General features: G+C 41.9%; 1 protein-coding gene across 3 annotated transcripts in view; it reads left to right on the top strand.

The window, feature by feature from the left end:
- Positions 1-17,718, top strand: part of pebp4 (phosphatidylethanolamine binding protein 4) — a 124,406-nt gene that overhangs the window by 96,570 nt on the left and 10,118 nt on the right. For all 3 annotated transcript variants that reach the window (XM_088624071.1, XM_088624069.1, XM_088624070.1), the window contains 2 exons: positions 6,888-6,933; positions 8,765-8,881. In XM_088624071.1, coding sequence (XP_088480197.1) covers positions 6,888-6,933; positions 8,765-8,881 — 163 coding nt within the window. The remainder of the gene's footprint in view (positions 1-6,887; positions 6,934-8,764; positions 8,882-17,718) is intronic.

Here is a 17,718-nt window from a genome sequence, read left to right as displayed (position 1 = left end):
ACAGCCACATGGTTTGTGCATGATACTACCCCATACTGCTGTATCAGTCATTCATTACTCATGTGTGAGTGAGCAAAGGCCCACATTTACTCTCACATAAGTGGCCTCTACACGACGGCCTTTGCAGGCCTGTTGAGGCTCCAGCAACAGACAACATTGTTACGTTCAGTTTCTGCAAACTTTTGAAACCCCAATAGCTGTTCGATTCAAGTGACAAAGAAGTCTCACTTCTGAATAGACTCCAGAGTTAAACAACTGAACCTAAATTGGATGAAGTCAAAGCTGAACTAGGTTTTCGAAATTTTCAGAAAAATATCATGTGTAAATGACTGTTGCCTAGCTCACTGAAGTCTGAAGGAAAAAATGCTTTATTTAGAATAAGTTACTAATGAATTACACAGCATGCCGAGTCCAGAACTATTGCTATAGCAACAGCAAGTCAACATTTGAGAGCTGAAGTGACAGTGTTTCCTGCTGAGTCTGTTCTTACTGATCTCTACAGGCAGTTAATAGTTCAGGGACAAAGTTAGAGTCTGTTTCCTTGTTTTCCGTGTATTTATAGGATTGAATTGGACAAGCTTCTTTTAACTGTATCTGCCAGAGAAAGACAGCAACAGCAATACAGCAGGGAATGGGAATGCACGTCTGTAGTAGATGTTAGAACAGAATTGCTTAAGTCCAGACCGAAGAAGACTTCAGGGGGGTGTTATATGAGCTTTTCAAACTGCAGAAAGAGGCCAATAGAATCAATGCTACCATTACATGATAGGCAACACATCCACCAGAACCAAAGGAGATAAATGGAAAGTGATTTAAAATAGATTCAGGACTGAGAACAGATATTTCACTTTTAAGATATTCAGCTTTTGGGACTAATTTGGACCATATTTTTTAATGCTTTGGGGTACTTTAAATCCATATCTGTGTAGATAATTGATTTGTTTTCCTTTTTCAAAAAAATTAAAAAATCTTTTAAAGTTTTGTGGTCACCACATGGTCTTTCATAAGTCTATACACAGAGTCACAGAGGGTTAGGGCTACGTTCAGGGTTAGGCAAATGACAAAGACCTGAACTTTTAATGTAACCAAGTCCACATTTCTTTTAAGTAGGCCTGATCACAAGAACTGAATATGAAATTATTGACTTAGTTGGACATAATAATCAGAAGTAGCCTGTTTTTATTAAAACATCTTTATGCTTAACATAAAAAATAATGCAAAGTTCAATTTTGACTATTAACTAACTAGTAAAAACAGCTCTTGTCAGTGATGGGTTAGAGGAGATGAAGGGAGGGGCAGTCATTCCTTGTACTGTCCTGAAGGCTGATTTCACCAGATGGCGATTCTCTGAATGGGAAGCAGGAAGCTTAATTGATGCAGAATGGTCCTGAATGATGCTCCACCTCTGGGAGATTTGAAGCATTTGTGTTTCACCTCTTAAGTTCCTAAACATACTGTTCCTTGTATTAAGAAGTAGAAATGGATCTTCCAGGAGAATAACAAATGGCACCTCAACCATCACTATGGAGGCCTTTTGCAATCCATTTCAGTCCACTGGTAGCATAACACACAAGTTTATAAAGCGAAAGAGCTCTGTCTCTCTCGAAATCCCACTTCAAGTCCTGATTAAAGGCAAGGGGACTGCAGGTAGCAGCAGTGGCTACTGCTGGCAATTTCAGCCCCATGGCCATGGCTGGCCACACCATCTCATTATATTGGGTTCCAACATAAACAAGAACTTAATGAAATAACAGAAAAAAAATGCAAGACCAAACTCAAGATATCTCATCGAGAATTCAGGATTCCATTGATGAAATTTGAAGTAGCTCTTATTGATCCGCTGGTACATCAAATGCAATGACTGGTTGTAAGAAACAGTTGTTAGGGGCTGATTTTAACATGTTAGGAACTACAAACCACATTTTGCACATTTTAATTACCTTGTAGATAATAATAGTTAATAAGCGCTTCACAACTGAACTTGTTACTTCACTTCCTCTACCACTATAGTACACCTGGGTAACACAGAGCATCTGTTATGTGCCAGCAACCCCACTACACAGAAGAGAAATTGCTTTGCCTATTAAATTCAGTGAAAGTCAGATTGTGCAAGCCCACAGCAGAATATAACTGCTCTTACAAACAGGGTCTCAGAATCCTTAATTGCCAAGTATTTAGGACCTTAGTTTGCAAGAGCAGCTCTTTTTCAGGAAGCGCAAACACAGTACACTAACAGTTAAAGGCTGATTTGTTCGGAAACTTGCATAACAATAGGCTTTTCGTAAGCCTACTTTATGGCACAGAGGCAGAAGTCCCTTGAGGCCTGTTTCATTCCTTGCATTGCGCCACCTTCAGATGCTCTCCTAGTCATTCACAGGCCCTCGCATGTCTTCAAATGAGCACTCCTCTCCTCACGCTCGTGTCATGCACCTCTTGATGAAGTGCCAGCTTGGCCTACGTCATGGTCAGGGATAGAGTTCCCAGACTTGTGCAATTCTCCACCTGCCACACAGGCTCAGCAACCAGAGCGGCCCAGTGCTTTCATTATTTCCTTCTTCATTTTTTTTCCATTTCCTTCTCTGTCCCTCTTTGACTGTTTAGTTTTTCATTTGGCTATTCTTCCTCCTCCTCCTCTCTCTCTCTGTCACTTTTTTCTTTTTTCCTTTTATCTTTTCTTTATTCCCCCCAATGCCAATAAAACCTTCCACACTGCTGCATCCCACCCCCGACACCTGCAAGGTGGGATTTGTAGATTGGAATGTGAATGTGAAGCGTAGTTCAGGACCCTATGCAGACAGTATAATCCAGAAGTAAGTGCAGAAAGACAACAGGGAAGAGATGTAGAGGATCAGGACGTGATGAAGGACAGGGGGGCGTGACAAAGTCCAAACAGTCCAAGGGGGAAATCCAGGGCGCAGTCCACAATCCAGGAACCGGGAGATCCATCTGAGATGAGACAAACAAGGTTAAAATCCAGAATGGGATCCAGAACAGAACAGGGAATAAAACCAGGGTAATGAGGCCAGGTGCTCCGAGCCCCGGTCTCAGATGGTCAGGATGCCGTGATGAAGCAATGCCGTCGGGTCTCTCCTGGGCCCGCTGGTAGGCGGGCTTCCAGGCGTCCATCTCCCAGTGCTGAGCCAGGAATAGCGGGAGCACCAGGCTTATATAAAGATTGACAAACAGGGGACAGGTGCACCTAATGAACTAAAATACGAAAGGGTCAGAGCGCCCTTAAGAGGAGGGATGATGATCGTGACAGACTGGGCTTCCCTGTTTTCAAACTTTTCCGTGCCCTTTCGAAGCAGATGACACATTTCTGCTTCCTGTTTGGTTACTTCCTCTGGCTCAGTCCAGCAAGAGCTCTGCTCACTGTTTGTCCACCTAGTGTCCTAGAACCCTAGAATGATTACGAAGAGTACATGTGGCATTATCAACAGGCTTCAAAGAAATGCACTGAATCTATTTCATCACATTTGCTCAAAATAGGCCTTTTTTTACAAGCAATTTTGACTGCAAACCTGAGACACCAGGGAATTAAGGACTTTACAGTGATATCTTAAAGAACCAGAAGAGAGCATTAATTAAGGGAAGAAAACAGCAATTATCCAGTGACAGATACACTCTGTAGTTGTAAAACTGTCATCAGTAGAGAGCAGGTTTATGTGTCAGATTGTGTCAGGGTATTGAATGTTGGAGAACATGTCATGACACTAAGAGCATACTCATACTGTCTTCAGAGCAAATCCTGGGTTTTCTGCTGATTTATATTTTTACAGTTGAAACCCCTATCTACACTGGTTTACATTGTGATTTACCAGTATTCAAAAAGTTACACATTCATCCAGGATGTTTCATATTGTGCCAAGAATGATGCCAGTCTGTACTAGACCAATAGGATGAGACAACGTGATCTATTTTGGCTGTGCTGTCCTGAGCGGTGATCAGACTGTCCAGCAGTTATACACAATAGGTGAATCCAAATCAGTGTCCTTAATACACCTGTGACATGTCATAAAAAGCTTGGTAAATAGAACCCATAGTAAATTATCAATTAATTTGATTACAGTTATTTTTATATCAATATCTGAAATATAAAGGTTCCTGTGTGAAACAGTTATGTAGCAGTCACAACTACTTGTCTGCTGTCTCCCAGGTCCTTAGATCTTATGTTTGTGGATCCATTATTTGGCACATTGACGTTCGGTTCAGATCTGGGTTTCCTTCGGTGTGGAGTTGCAGTGTTGTCCATTTGGGTTTTCTTGCAAATGGTGATGGAATGAGTGAGTCTGTGGCTGCTGACGTAGAGGAATAGCCCCTTTTTAGCTTTCAAAGTGTCACTGTGTGCCGGATGTTCTTCACCAGCTGCATGCTGAGTAATGATTAGTGCCACGTCTTGGCTTCTGACATAAGAAATAAGTTAAAAATAAGCAGACTGTTAAATTCCGACCAATTAGGTGTGCCTTGTGAAAAGCACAAGTTACTGTTTCAGTGGCCTTATCAAGTTGAGCAATGCAATTAGAAAGAATGACTAATAATTAGGGAAGCATAGTCGTGAATTTATTATATTTATATATATTTAAAAAATATTTCAAACAAGAATTACAAGGATGGTTACCATTATTCATCAACTTCCAAAAAAAAAGACTTCAATGTCTATTACTTTCTAGTTTTACCAGCTGTAGTGTTTTCTCAGATGACTCGCCTCTCTCAAACTCCAAAAGTCTGATTTCATTTGCGAGTAAAAGTTGATCAAAGATGCTTCCCAGCCTTTCACCCTCTTCACAGTGCTCACCTTTTTCAAGAGGAAGCTGTTGTGAGAATCCTCTCGCAGAGATGTGTTATATAAACTGCCACCTCTTGTGAGATCCTGGTTGTGAAGACATCAGGGCCGTAGGCAGGACTTTCCCTTTTTTCCTGCGTAAAGTTTTGATCTGTTGTCATTAAAGATTCCACATTTCTCCTCTCTATTGTAATGACATATGAAAGGTGCAACAGAGACGTGTGCTTGCTTTGTGTTATATCTTAATCGCGAGCCTGTTTCCTTCTCTCTGAAGCATTTGTGACTGGTGAAATGTAAAACAAAATGTGGATTGCCGTGTTAAATTTATCCTAATAAATAAATGAGTAGAAGAAATTCTCAAATTCAAAAACACGGGCAATTGCAATAAAAATGGCTTTTTAAAACCCTGACACCTTTGACGTGTCGACACCTTAATTGACTGTTTTGTATGCATTCTTACAATGCAGGGTGTTAAACCATGGAAGTGATTGGTGCTTGATTGATTATTCTTTTATGTTTTATTTAAAAGCCCTCCATCTGCTAAGAAGCGATGATAAAGCAGGTAGAAAAAAGAAAAGGTGAAAACAAAGCTCTTGACCAAGGTGTACACTTGTTGGCCAAGTGTATTTCTTTGTTCTTCCTGCAGGGGACAGAGGGATCTTATTTGTCACAAGTGGAGGTTCTTTCCCAGTGCTTGCAGTTCAACTATTGACCTTAGGGGGGTGCTATGTATTTTGCAAATCAGTTTGGCCTGGAAGGAACTTTTTCAATCGAAGTTCATTTTTGTCAAAAGGACAGTTTTGACTCATCCATCATGTGACATCACTTAATCAACTCTTGCATGTCAACCATGCAACCTAATTACATTGTTCTTACTTTGCCCCAAGTAAGGGCATGGTTATGCAGATGAATAATAACACATTCAGTTGGCTTACAGAGCTCCAGAGTGAACTGGTGGAGGTATCAGGTTCCTTGTGGATTTTAAATCTACACCTCTGTTTTCTTCTAAAGATGTGTGAAAGTCAGGGTTTAAATACTAAAGCTGAACAACGTTTTTGAGAACATTATTCTCATTTTGATGGTCACTTTTAGAACAGGACACACAGTTAGAAAGGTCCACGGAAGAATGAATGGGCTTGTTCTACAGCTGAGCGATATGTCACAGGCCAGATAGTCAGGTTACAGGAACTGAGAATCTGAAACTTGTGCTAACCTAAGAAGAGCGATATAAATAAACCCCGAACCTGTATTATTGGCCTAAATAAATGAAATGGAGGCATTTCTAGGGTTGAGATTAAGTCACATTGTATCTAAGAGACGAACAAAGAAAACATGAGCCACGTTTGAATCACTGTTAGGAAGGGGTTCTCCAGGCTTTGTCATCTGGCCCAGCTGGGGATGCTGATTCTATTTTGTGACCAGCGAGAAGTGGCTGCAGTACCTGGATATGCCTGATGGGGGAGCCTGTGCCTGGTGAATGGATGGCTGTGGGGAGGGTGGGGGGGAGGCTGTACAGTACAAGTACAGTTCACTGGACCTAGTGTAGAGGTTTGCCGATATACTGTGAAGGTCTTGGGGACTTCCATCCTCACCGCACAAGTGGGGGCTGGTTCACTTTCGGAATGAATCAACTAATTTCATGCTTATTTTTTCCTCCCAGGCACATGACCTTATAGCTGTAAATAAACATTTCTATTAAAGAAACTTTCCAGCGACATGGTGTCACACAGACACACACACTGCCCCTTCATACATCACTGAATGAGAATATACCGACTTTTTATCAATTTAAACACCCTATTCATGATGACCTTATGCCAATAGCAGGCTTAAGGTTGGAATGGGCCCATTGAAAATGTTTAATTCACCTCAAATCAATATTAATCTCTGCTTGAAGTAGTCATTTAGCTCTTATGTAATTAGATTGCCATTTTTTTTTACACTGGATCATAGCCTGCCTTCTCTGAAAGACTTTAAATATTTTGTTGGTTAGGAGATTTTGTCATGGTCTCAACATTAATAAGATCATTTGTACATATTAAAATTTAAGTGCGCATCCTTTCTGTCAAGTCCAGAATCTAACCTTCTCTCTTTGAACCCACAGGGCAGTGACCTTCAGAAAGGTGATATAAAGGGCACAGTGCTGTCTGGTAAGAATATATCTGTGTGTTTGTGGGCTTGTATGTTACCGGATTGACATAATAATGTTCCTTCTGGATCATGCTTGTTTCCAGTTATCTGTTGTGAAGGTTCTAGAGGAACTGGGCGTTAAATCTTTAATTTTTTTAAAATGTTTTACTCCTGAGACATACTGGCACTCCATTGTCTGCAAAGCATTTGGAGGGGCAAATGTAGCAAGCTACCAGTTTAATGAAGTATATTGATGCCATCAATAAAAATTAGACAACCAACAGTCTGCCTAGATCGACGGGTTCTATTCCTTAACAGTTAATAAGTGCTACAAATCAAAGTTTAAAGAATAGTAAATGTATGTGATTTTTGGCAATACTGCTAATTAAATAATGCTAATTCATAATGCAATCTGCTCTGGAATAACAGAAATAACACCGGGACATCTCAGGCGCTTCTTCCAGTCTGTTTGAGGATGTTCTGATATCCAATGATGTTGATCAGGCTATAATCACTAACGGACCCAAATTCAGAATGGACTCTGACTATAATGTCCTTTATTTTAAACGGCTACCATGTTGGTTTTTTTTTAAATACCCCCAGAGTCCCGACTCTGGCCATGTCGAAACGCAGCCCTCACGCAACCCACCCCCCCCCCCCAGTCCTCACTCATCTCCGGTCCCCACACTCCTCCATCATCATCTGTCTTCTTGGGCAGAGTCGCCAGGGCGGCTGGCCTTCCTGGGTAATGATGTGTGAGGGCTGGTGGAGCTGATGTAGCATGGCAGTAATGGGCGTCTGTCACTCTGCGAGTGGCGCGGGACAAAGCCATGCATGGAGCTGCTCTCCCTGTTGAGAAGCCCTTGCCATTAGCTCTAGGTAAATAAAGCCCCCCTCTGTCCCTCCATGCTAATGGGCATGTACTTATTCATTCATTTCGGCAACGAGAGGTCATTAACCCATGGCAGTGCATCTGTGCTTAGTCGTTTTGTCCATATTCATCCTATTCTTGGTTTTCGCGTGTTTGAGGTTGTCTGATTTCACCAGCAGAAGAATGCAAAAGAACCAGTTCACTGAATCGTTCTGAGAAGCAGGCATTTCCAAATTACACCAGGGGTAACAGAGAATAGAGACGCCGTGATTTTTTGGGGGGTGGATAGGGTTTCAATCTGTACCGTTTCGAAGCGGTTGGATTTTGAAAGACACGGAGGAGGAGTTTGATGATGTCTGAAAACCGGTTCAGGCTCTTCTTCCACATTTTCTGTGCAGCAGATCAGGATCCCAGGATGTTGAGCCCACGTCAGTCAGATTTGCAGGTTTTAACTTGAGGAACCAAGAGAAATTCAAACATTGTACCGTGGGTTATGGAGAATAGTCCTGTATCCATCAGTGGGTTGTAAAAAAGGAGTGTAACTGTACTGGGTCCTGCCAAATATTGGAACAAAACAATAGTAAATTACATCCTTAAATACAAATAATAAATTAACACATTTGTATTTTTTCCAAATCTTTCTATTACAATGTAAAATTAGCTCCTTTTTTCTGATGCAAACTGTCCTCCAATTGAATTTCAAGAACGTACATTTGTGAAAATTAAAAAACTAAAATAAAATTTGTGTTTATAATTCAAAATCATTTTCACAGTACTGAAACTAAAGTGAACACTTGGTACATTTTCCCCATCACACCTTAAATTGCTGTATTGGGAAATACCATTACAATACCGTTTTCTAATGTAGATTTCTGTGTCTTTCTATGTGAATGTTTTATGTTGCACATCTTGCTTTATTTCTGTTGCAACTGCGCTGTTTTTGGTGATGCTTATACCTTGATCCTGTTTGTTTCCTCTAGAATATCGACGCCCAACCCCACCTTCGGAGACAGGCTTCCACCGCTACCAGCTCATGTTGTTTGAACAGCAGCCCAAAGCAACTCCCTACCTCAGCCCTGAGGAGCAGAAGGCATTAGGTACAGAGAGCTTCCACAGCACAAGCCAGTACACTAACACTGAACTACTGAACCCCCAGCAACCCACCTCCCAAATACTGAGCTACCGTCCACAAGCCAGCTCAGCCAACACTGAGCACCCATAACACCGTGCTACTGAACACACTGCAGCTCAGCACCATAACACTGACCCGCTGCAGGACTGAGCGATCGAACTCTGAGCCACTGAACACTCTGCAGCCCCGCTCTCAATTACTGACTTATCCAGACCTTCCAAATAGTTTCTGAGGTCATGATTCAGTGTTGTATTATAAAATTCTGCAGTACTTACAGTAAATGTTCCAGTAAAATGTATATGAAACATGTTATTCATATACAGTGCACTGAAAATATACTTTCACACATTGCGCTACTTCTACAGAGCATATTTACAGCGGTATTTTAAACAGGCCATTATCTGTCACCCTCATCATGTTGAATACCCAACAGCTCAGGGTTTTGTAGAGTTTGTCAAAACAGTGTCTCAGAATTAGACACACCATGTTGCATGGAGTCTGTTCTTCCTTCTCCTTCTGTGTTTTGGGATAAGAGAGATCGTTAACCACACGCATAATTGTAAGCACTTAATCAAGGCATCTTTCCGAAGACTATTTTGTCAAAACGTTTGAAACTAATAAAGGAAATGGTAATGAACTTAGTGAGTCACTGTGCAGCAGAGCACACTAATAGGGTCATGTTCACAGAGCTGGGAGCCCACGCACACTGCCATTTGTACCCAGATCTGTATTAAGGCTCTGTTATGACCTGATTGCTCAAGATATTGATAAACTCAAGCTGGTAATGAAACTTTATTTGGTAGTGTGTGCTTCTTTTGGCACTTTGTACTGCCTTGGTACTGTGTCAAACATGATTCGGGTTGCAGGTCGCTTGGGTCCACATCATCGAACCATAACATAAATGACCAGAATTTTGCTTTTACTGTAGGTCAGTCCTAGTTTAAATTTCAGTGGCTTTTGTTAAAACGAGAACGAAGGGGTTTGCTGTATCTGCTTGACATATGTCTGATTTGATCAATGGTGATTCCCTATTGCCAATAATCAGCCCTGTGTAATATATACTGGAACAAGTAATTCAACACTGAAGAATAGAAAAGAGAAAAACAATATTTCGGCTGCAAAAGCCTTCTTTGGGTGTGTGTAATAAATACTGTACAGTGCAAAATATAGCAATTCTAATGGTGATGATGTTAATAAGCAATTGCTTTTTTTGTAATGCTCCACAAAAGTGTCATGATGTATTTCAGCACTGAAGTGTTCATTTCATTTTAAATATGTATGTTTCCAAAACTCAAAACCCAGAAAATCCAGTCACAACCAATAACACAGACATGTATTGTGGTGCTGCTTGAATTTTAAAGGTTTAAAATGATCTTCTTCACAATAGGACACTATGTGCTCACAGCTGAAGTACTGTTGTTATTGGCTATATCTCAAAGCTGAAGAAGTCTAAGTGACTAATTGTTTTGGGATCACCAAGAAAAAATGTGTTCCAGGAAGGGACCAGCTCTCCTTTGTCAACACTGCTTATCAGAAATCTGTTCTAGGTTTTCTTCTTCATTTGTATACACAGAACAACATAAGGAACTTCCTGAAAACTTTTTTAGACTCTCAGATTGCAAAAGCATGTGACTATAAGGATTCTTTTTCATTGAATTTTTTAAATTGTTTTTGGAAGATGAGCAACTGGATACTAGGATGAGACTAGTATCTGGGCCAATTCTATCTACAGCCAAGGGTTTTTCTACTCTAACTTTCACATCTGCAACAGATCATAAACCATTCTGAAAAGTGTCCTATCATACAAAATGGCCCAAAAATCATTTTTTGCATACATAATTTAACGTAATTCCAGAAGTCAGTATTATTCCTGCATGAACCAAATTGGTCATGTGATTTCCCTTTTCCACTGGCAGCTCACGCTGCTGTCTTAAGAATCAAAACATGGTTTATTTTATGAGTGCACAGCGCTGTTTCTGATTTGCACAAGTCAAGTATCTCTGCTGCGGGACACACCGCAGGTGGGGACAAACCCGCCCTCACGCACAGGTCCCCGCCCACTCGTCAACGGGAGCGGCATCTCCCATTTCCAGAGCACACCGCTTAGGGTTTAGATATTGTGTTACTAGTGTTACTGTTGTAGGAATAAAAACATAGCATGGAGCAATGTCACATTCGACATTCCTTACCTCCATGGTATTCTTTGTGTCTTATTAGAACTCATAAAGTGATTCGGGCAAGAGTGACCAATGAAAACGCTTGTGACGGGAAAGGCTTAAGGTCTAGCCCAGCCCTGTTCCGTGTTCTTCAGTCGGGGATGCTTGCTCTGCCAATGAAAACCCGCGATGGGCAGGGCTAAAGGTTTAGCTCCACCCACATCTAGCCCCGCCCTGTTCCGTATTCATCAATGGGGGATGGTCACTCTGCCAATGAAAACCCGCGATGGGCAGGGCTAAATGTTTAGCTCCACCCAGGCTTTGCCACACCTTGATCCGTGTTCTTCAACCAGGGCTTCACTCACGTGTTGCAGTGATAATATTCCCGCCCATAGCGGGTCATCAACTGGTTTGCTAGACAGTTTACACCAACTGCTCCTGAGCACGGCATGTTTGACCAACTAACTCCTTACACTGTAGGTAGCATTCTCGTGATAATATAATTAATGCAAGGTGAAATGGAATCCATAAACCACAATGCCTGTTTGGCCTCCATTTTATACTCAAAATACAAACAGATGCACTGGTTGCCTTGAATTGTGATAGATTTAATGAGCTCCTGCATTTTGTATGTCCATAATGGGTTGTCACCTGCTTGCGTGGTCTGTTTTCCAATTGTTTCCAAATTTTGGTAATATTCTAGTGGCAAGGCAATTATGGTAAGGTTAAGTTGGGGTCCTGCATAACCTAGGATGTCCTGTTCCATTTTGTTCTCATGTCAATAGCCAGTCCATACTGCAAACTGTATCTGAACAAAATCTCCAGTCTTAATGGGTATCATTCTACTTACAATTACCGAAGTGAAACTCGTGCTTAAGATAAAATGGCTGCCCGGTAGCCTAGCCACCTGCTACCTCAGTTGACTTGAAAAGTGGCATACCCAGACCTGCTCCGGAACCACACATTACAAATTAAAGCCATACTTTACTTGTTCACATCAGGTCGTTGCATGCTTGGCGAATTGCAGTCTGTAATAGTACAGTAGCTACTTTCAAAACGGTTTAGTCAATGAACTCTGGACTTGGTAAATGTTGTTCTGGTTGCCTTGCTTAGAGGTAGGGGCTTGCTCCGAAGTGTTCAAAATAGCTTAGAGTCTACTAGTTTGCTTTTACAATCTGTTTTTCTAGTCGCTGAGCTGCTTTTTCAAATAATGTCTTCATTCCCTTCGTATTGCTGGAAGAAACAAGAGCACAATAACAAACTGCTCATGGTTGACTTCTTCAGTGATTCATAAAAACCAAAAAAGACCACTGTGAAAACATCTGTGCGCAGCAGTGCCTGAATGTACTTCCTCTCTACTCCTTCTTTTAATACAGAGCTCAGTAAGAAACTGGCCTGATTCGATGCATGACTCAGAGACCTAGCTGCTTGACTTCTGGCTGTTTCAGTCTTCTGGGCCAATATTGGTGTTTTTAAAGGGTTAGAGAGAAACAACCATTGGGAGTCAATATGCTGCAAGCCTGACACAGTGACTCTTACAGGGCACATACACAGATGCTAAGCAGAGATCTTCTGGAGAAACCCCTTTGTTCTCTGGGTCATTACTTTGGCACCATATGCTGATGAGGTACACTATTAAGGAAGAGGTCCTGTTTAGGCAAAATGTTACTGTTATCTGAAATGGGTGGATTGCTGCTCATAAGAGAAAGATAGAATACGACATTCCAAATGGGCATAACAGGAGAGACAAACAGGAGAACATGTATGTCTACATATCCATTACAGCTGTATTGTAATTTCCTGATGCACAGCACCCATGTGATACACAAGTGCTGTAAATTATATTACATTTTAATTTCCTTAGGCTAATGCATGCTTTAAGTATTGCTTTCATGCTATAGTTTCTCTAAAAAAGATTGCAACCATGCTGCAATACAAACTGCATTACAACTGTATGTAGACATACAGTAGAAAAGTTATTACCTCTTGGTAGGTTTTGTCATTCATAAATACAATTTTGGGTCAGCTAGCATTGTGTAAGTTAGCATTGCTGTCTCACAACTGCAGTGTGCCGGGGTCAGGTTCTGCCCTGGGCATCTGCCTGTGTGAAGTTTTGTGTTCTCTTTTTGTGGGATAAATAGCTTTATTATAATGGGTGGAAATATAATCCTTGACTTTTACAGTTTGTTACAGTTTTATATTTTTCTAATATCAATTTCATCTTCCACACTCATCAATTTACAAGCCTCAGTGTTTAATTTTTATCTTGAATCATATCATAATATTCCCTATGGTCTGTTCTGTTCCAGAAGAGTGTGCTGCAAGTACTATGTTTACATAGGTTCTGAGGTGAAAGTGGTTATATAATGCTTTGTCTTCAGTTTATTTGCCACTGCCCTACTGCTTTTAATTAAATGTAAATAACCAGTAAAGGTACTAGCTGCACCATGTTAACAGAGCAGTGGTTTTGCCACCAGACTTTAAGAAGATCTGTTTTGTTTTTATACACTACCTGTTTATTACACATTCATAGAGAGTTGAAGTATCTAGAATTTGCAGCGTGTTCTGTTAACAGAAAAGCACAAAAACTAGGAAAACCTTTCTAGAAATTGCCTTGTTAAAACATCCCAGCTTCGGAGAGAAAACGATTGCGCTTGACTCCGATTTGTAATGACACCCACCCTGTATTTCAATGAAAAAATTACATCTGCTCGAAACTGATCGCAATCTTGGCAGGTTTGAAAAGGGAAACAAATACCCAAGCCCACGGGACAAGTTATTCCTGGTCCGGCACTGTGTCTCATGTGTGAGAGACTGGGGCAGCCCCAGGTCAGGTGGGCCATGTGATTTTGCTTTTCTGCTCATGATGTGCACAAGGGCCTCTGCCCAGGGATTTCACCGCCACAGCTACCCTGCGGGCGGATGACACTCCTCTCTCTCGTTAGATGCACAAAGCCCATTTACCTAAATGCAGCTAAATAAATCCGGAAAACCACCAGCGCTGACGTACAGTAGCATGGCTTCAATAAAGACAATACAATTTGACAAAGAATAATGACATCCAAGAATTAGAAGCTTTTGAGGACAATTATTCAGTATTTTGGTACAGTGATGTTTAGCCAGCAGTTATATCACTCTGCAACTCATAACAGGCAGCCCACTGAAGCTCAGCAGGTGTGAGTCTGGCTCGTACCTGGTCTGGAGACCTCCTGGGAAAACTAAGGCTGCTACTGCTAAAATGGTGCCAGCAGCCATATCACCCTGCAACTCACAACTGGCAACCCACTGAAGCTAAGCAGGTGTGAGCCTGGTCAGTACCTGGATGGGAGACCTCCTGGGAAAAACTAAGGTTGCTGCTGGAAGAGGTGTTAGTGGGGCCAGCAGGGGGCGCTCACCCTGTGGTCCACGTGGGTCCTAATGCCCCAGTATAGTGATGGGGACACTATACTGTAAACAGGTGCCGTCCTTCGGATGAGACGTAAAACTGAGGTCCTGACTCTCTGTGGTCATTAAAAATCCCAGGGCGTTTCTCGAAAAGAGTAGGGGTGTAACCCCGGCGTCCTGGCCAAATTTCCCATTGGCCTTAACCAATCATGGCCTCCTAATAATCCCCATCTATGAATTGGCTTCATTACTCTCTCTGCTCTCCTCCCCACTAATAGCTGATGTGTGGTGAGCGTTCTGGCGCACTATGGCTGCCGTCGCATCATCCAGGTGGATGCTGCACATTGGTGGTGGTGGAGGGGAGACCCCATTACCTGTAAAGCGCTTTGAGTGGAGTGTCCAGAAAAGCGCTATATAAGTGTAAGCAATTATTATTATTATTACTGGAAGTGGTGTTAGTGGGGCCAGTAGGAAGCGCTCACCCTGCGGTCTGCGTGGGTCCCAATACACCAGTATAGTGACGGGGACACTATACTGTAAAATGGCGCCATCCTTTAGATGAGATGTAAAATGGAGGTCCTGACTCTCCGTGGTCATTAAAAATCCCAGGGCCTTTTCTCGAGAACAGTAGGAGTGTTACCCCAGTGTTCTGGCCAAATTTCCCCCTGGCCTTTACCAATCATGGCCTGCTAATAATCACCATCTCTGAACTGGTGTCATCACTCTGAGAGCTGGTGTGGGGGGAGTGTACAGGCACACTATGGCTGCCGTCGCATCATCCAGGTGGGGCTGCACACTAGTGGTAGTGGAGGTATGTCCCCATTACCTGTAAAGCGCTTAGAGTGGAATATCCAGAAAAGCGCCAAGTGTAAGGAATTATTGTTATGTTTTGGCTAAATCTGCTTGGCTGAGGGTCAGGAAGAGAGACACATGAGGCAATCGCGAAACGACATTTCCTCTTTATACAGTTTCGAGAAATTACTTCATTAGGATCTAGAAGAGCTGGGCGAGAGCCTGGGTTATCATCCTTTTCTAACTGGACTTGAGAACCTTCATTTAGGCTATCTTGGCAGCTGAAACTCATTAAAAATGGGGCGCTGGACGACAGCCCGTTTTTCTGAATTGTGCCTTGTGTAAACCACGTTGCACCTGTGAGTCACAGAGGTGAACAACCCTTAGGAACACAGCCCCGTTGTTTGTCTGAAGCTTGCCTTTTATGATCTGGGATTGTTCTGAACAAAGATACAAAGTGTTACGTCCCACTGTGTTTTTAATTGGAGCAGGCAGTGTTTTCTGGGGTGCGGGTGTTTTCTGTCAGCAGGACTGTCCAGGGTCCGGCACACCGAATTATCCTGCGTCATCACCTCGTAACCTGTTAGCGATTTGACAATAAGGGAGTCCTGTGAGTTTAAAGGCGATGCTGCTAGACTCCCTGAGAGAAGAACAGAAGTCAACCTTCATTGGAGCCGTGGACTCTCAGCTGCGAATTTTAGGACCTTGTTGTTTGACGGGTGGCTTTGAGGTGTTTAGAGGTGTAATGTTGTTAAATCCTGTCAGTATGTTGCTCCCCACCTTCCCCTAGATGTAGCCTTAATGGGAATGTGACAAAAGACAATGTAAATAAAATCCCAAGAAAGGGAAACTAAGTCAGAATAGAGGCCACTGTTAGTTATCCTTGTTTTCTTTGAAACAAAATTTAACTTAATCAAAAACAAATATATATAAGGCTTAAGTTTTTTTCAAGCTCTAGTTGACAACAAAAACCTGACAGCAAAATGGCATCTGGTAAACTGCAACACACACTGAACAACTGACAGCTATTTTAAGCTATTTGAACATGGCCTGTTTCTGAGGGAAACGTGTTATAGCAGCTACTGTAGTAAGTGGAACAAACTGGAAAAGAAAAACTTTCTCTCGGTTGTGGACCACACAGTGAGCACAGAAAGAGCCAAGGAGCATATCACAGAATATATCGGTAGAAAACATGTTTGATTTATTCTTTCACCTCAGTTAAGATCTTTTATTTTTTTTGTATTCTTTTTATGGTGTTTTTTGTGTTCCCTCACATCTAACACATCATATCATGGCAAACCTTAATCGATTGCTTGGTATCCTCATGCTTTCACCTCTCTTGACATCCTTCCTCTTTAGTAAACGTGAAAGTAAAATCATGTGATAACGTAATCCAGTCTGATTGGCTGAGCACAACAGACAAATTGTCAGCTGACCTGCTGAAAACAGAGAAGAGGTACTGTATGTTCAATCACAGCTAATAAATGGAAAAGGTTTTATTTTTGCAGCTTCCACATAAGGTGACTATAGTTTTTGATGGGAACTAACTCTGCAAAAGCAATAGTGCACCTTGTTAAAACAGGCCTTTTCTTATCTTAATATATTATATAATATATATAAATATATTATATTTGATTTATAATGACACAAAAGGCTTTCTCAGCATTGGTTCTACAGAGCGTATTGACAGTCACCACTATTTGATAGACGTTGGCAAATATTAGGTTATCAGGCTACTAAAAATGTAAACATCACGTTAGCCTGGTTAACCCCCCATTCAGCATGATAATAGGGGATTTATTTGTGTAAAGGCTTATCGGGGCCATGCTCATTGTACAGGGGAAAAGGACATTGGAAATGCTCTTTCTCATAATCATATTTGACTGCCAGCATGTGATACCTCCAGCAATTAAATTATGCCTTTTGACACAAACAGATTTTTCATTGTCTAATGAAATCCTGACAGCAATCAGGCACGAGCAGAGGAGATGCAGGGTAACTGAATTTAGGCAAATGGTAACTTAGTCCTTGATCTAGCCCATGCGATGCCAAAAGGCAGTGTGCTTGCTCAACAATCAGAAATATGGGGCAGTTTTTTTTCTGTCGTATTTAGACCGCCTGAAACAGCTGATCCGTGCTGTCAGTGTGCGGAAGGCTTTGATCTTGGCTCTCTCGAGATGTAGCTCAGATTATGGGGAAACCCCTCGTCGACTGGAAGGGAAAATGTGCTTGTGTTCCTGTTTTGCTGCATGCAGGCGGCATGTCAGCGAAGCGCCAGGGGTTTCACAGGCTGGGGGCGAGGGCAGGCGTGGGCAGAGACAGAGAGCCTGGTGTCATGTGCAAGCCAGCTGGCAGACAAGTACTGCTGAACTGCACTGCCATGGAGCAGTCCAAGGCATAGACCCAACTCCAAACCATGAAGTAACAAAATACCAACAAGATTTTATCAATGAAATTACAGCAGCAGACT

The sequence above is a fragment of the Lepisosteus platostomus genome, chromosome 3 (genome assembly GCF_059453375.1).
Source record: "Lepisosteus platostomus isolate fLepPlt1 chromosome 3, fLepPlt1.hap1, whole genome shotgun sequence".
Classification (NCBI taxonomy): domain Eukaryota; kingdom Metazoa; phylum Chordata; class Actinopteri; order Semionotiformes; family Lepisosteidae; genus Lepisosteus; species Lepisosteus platostomus.
This window is presented reverse-complemented; position numbering and strand designations above follow the sequence as displayed.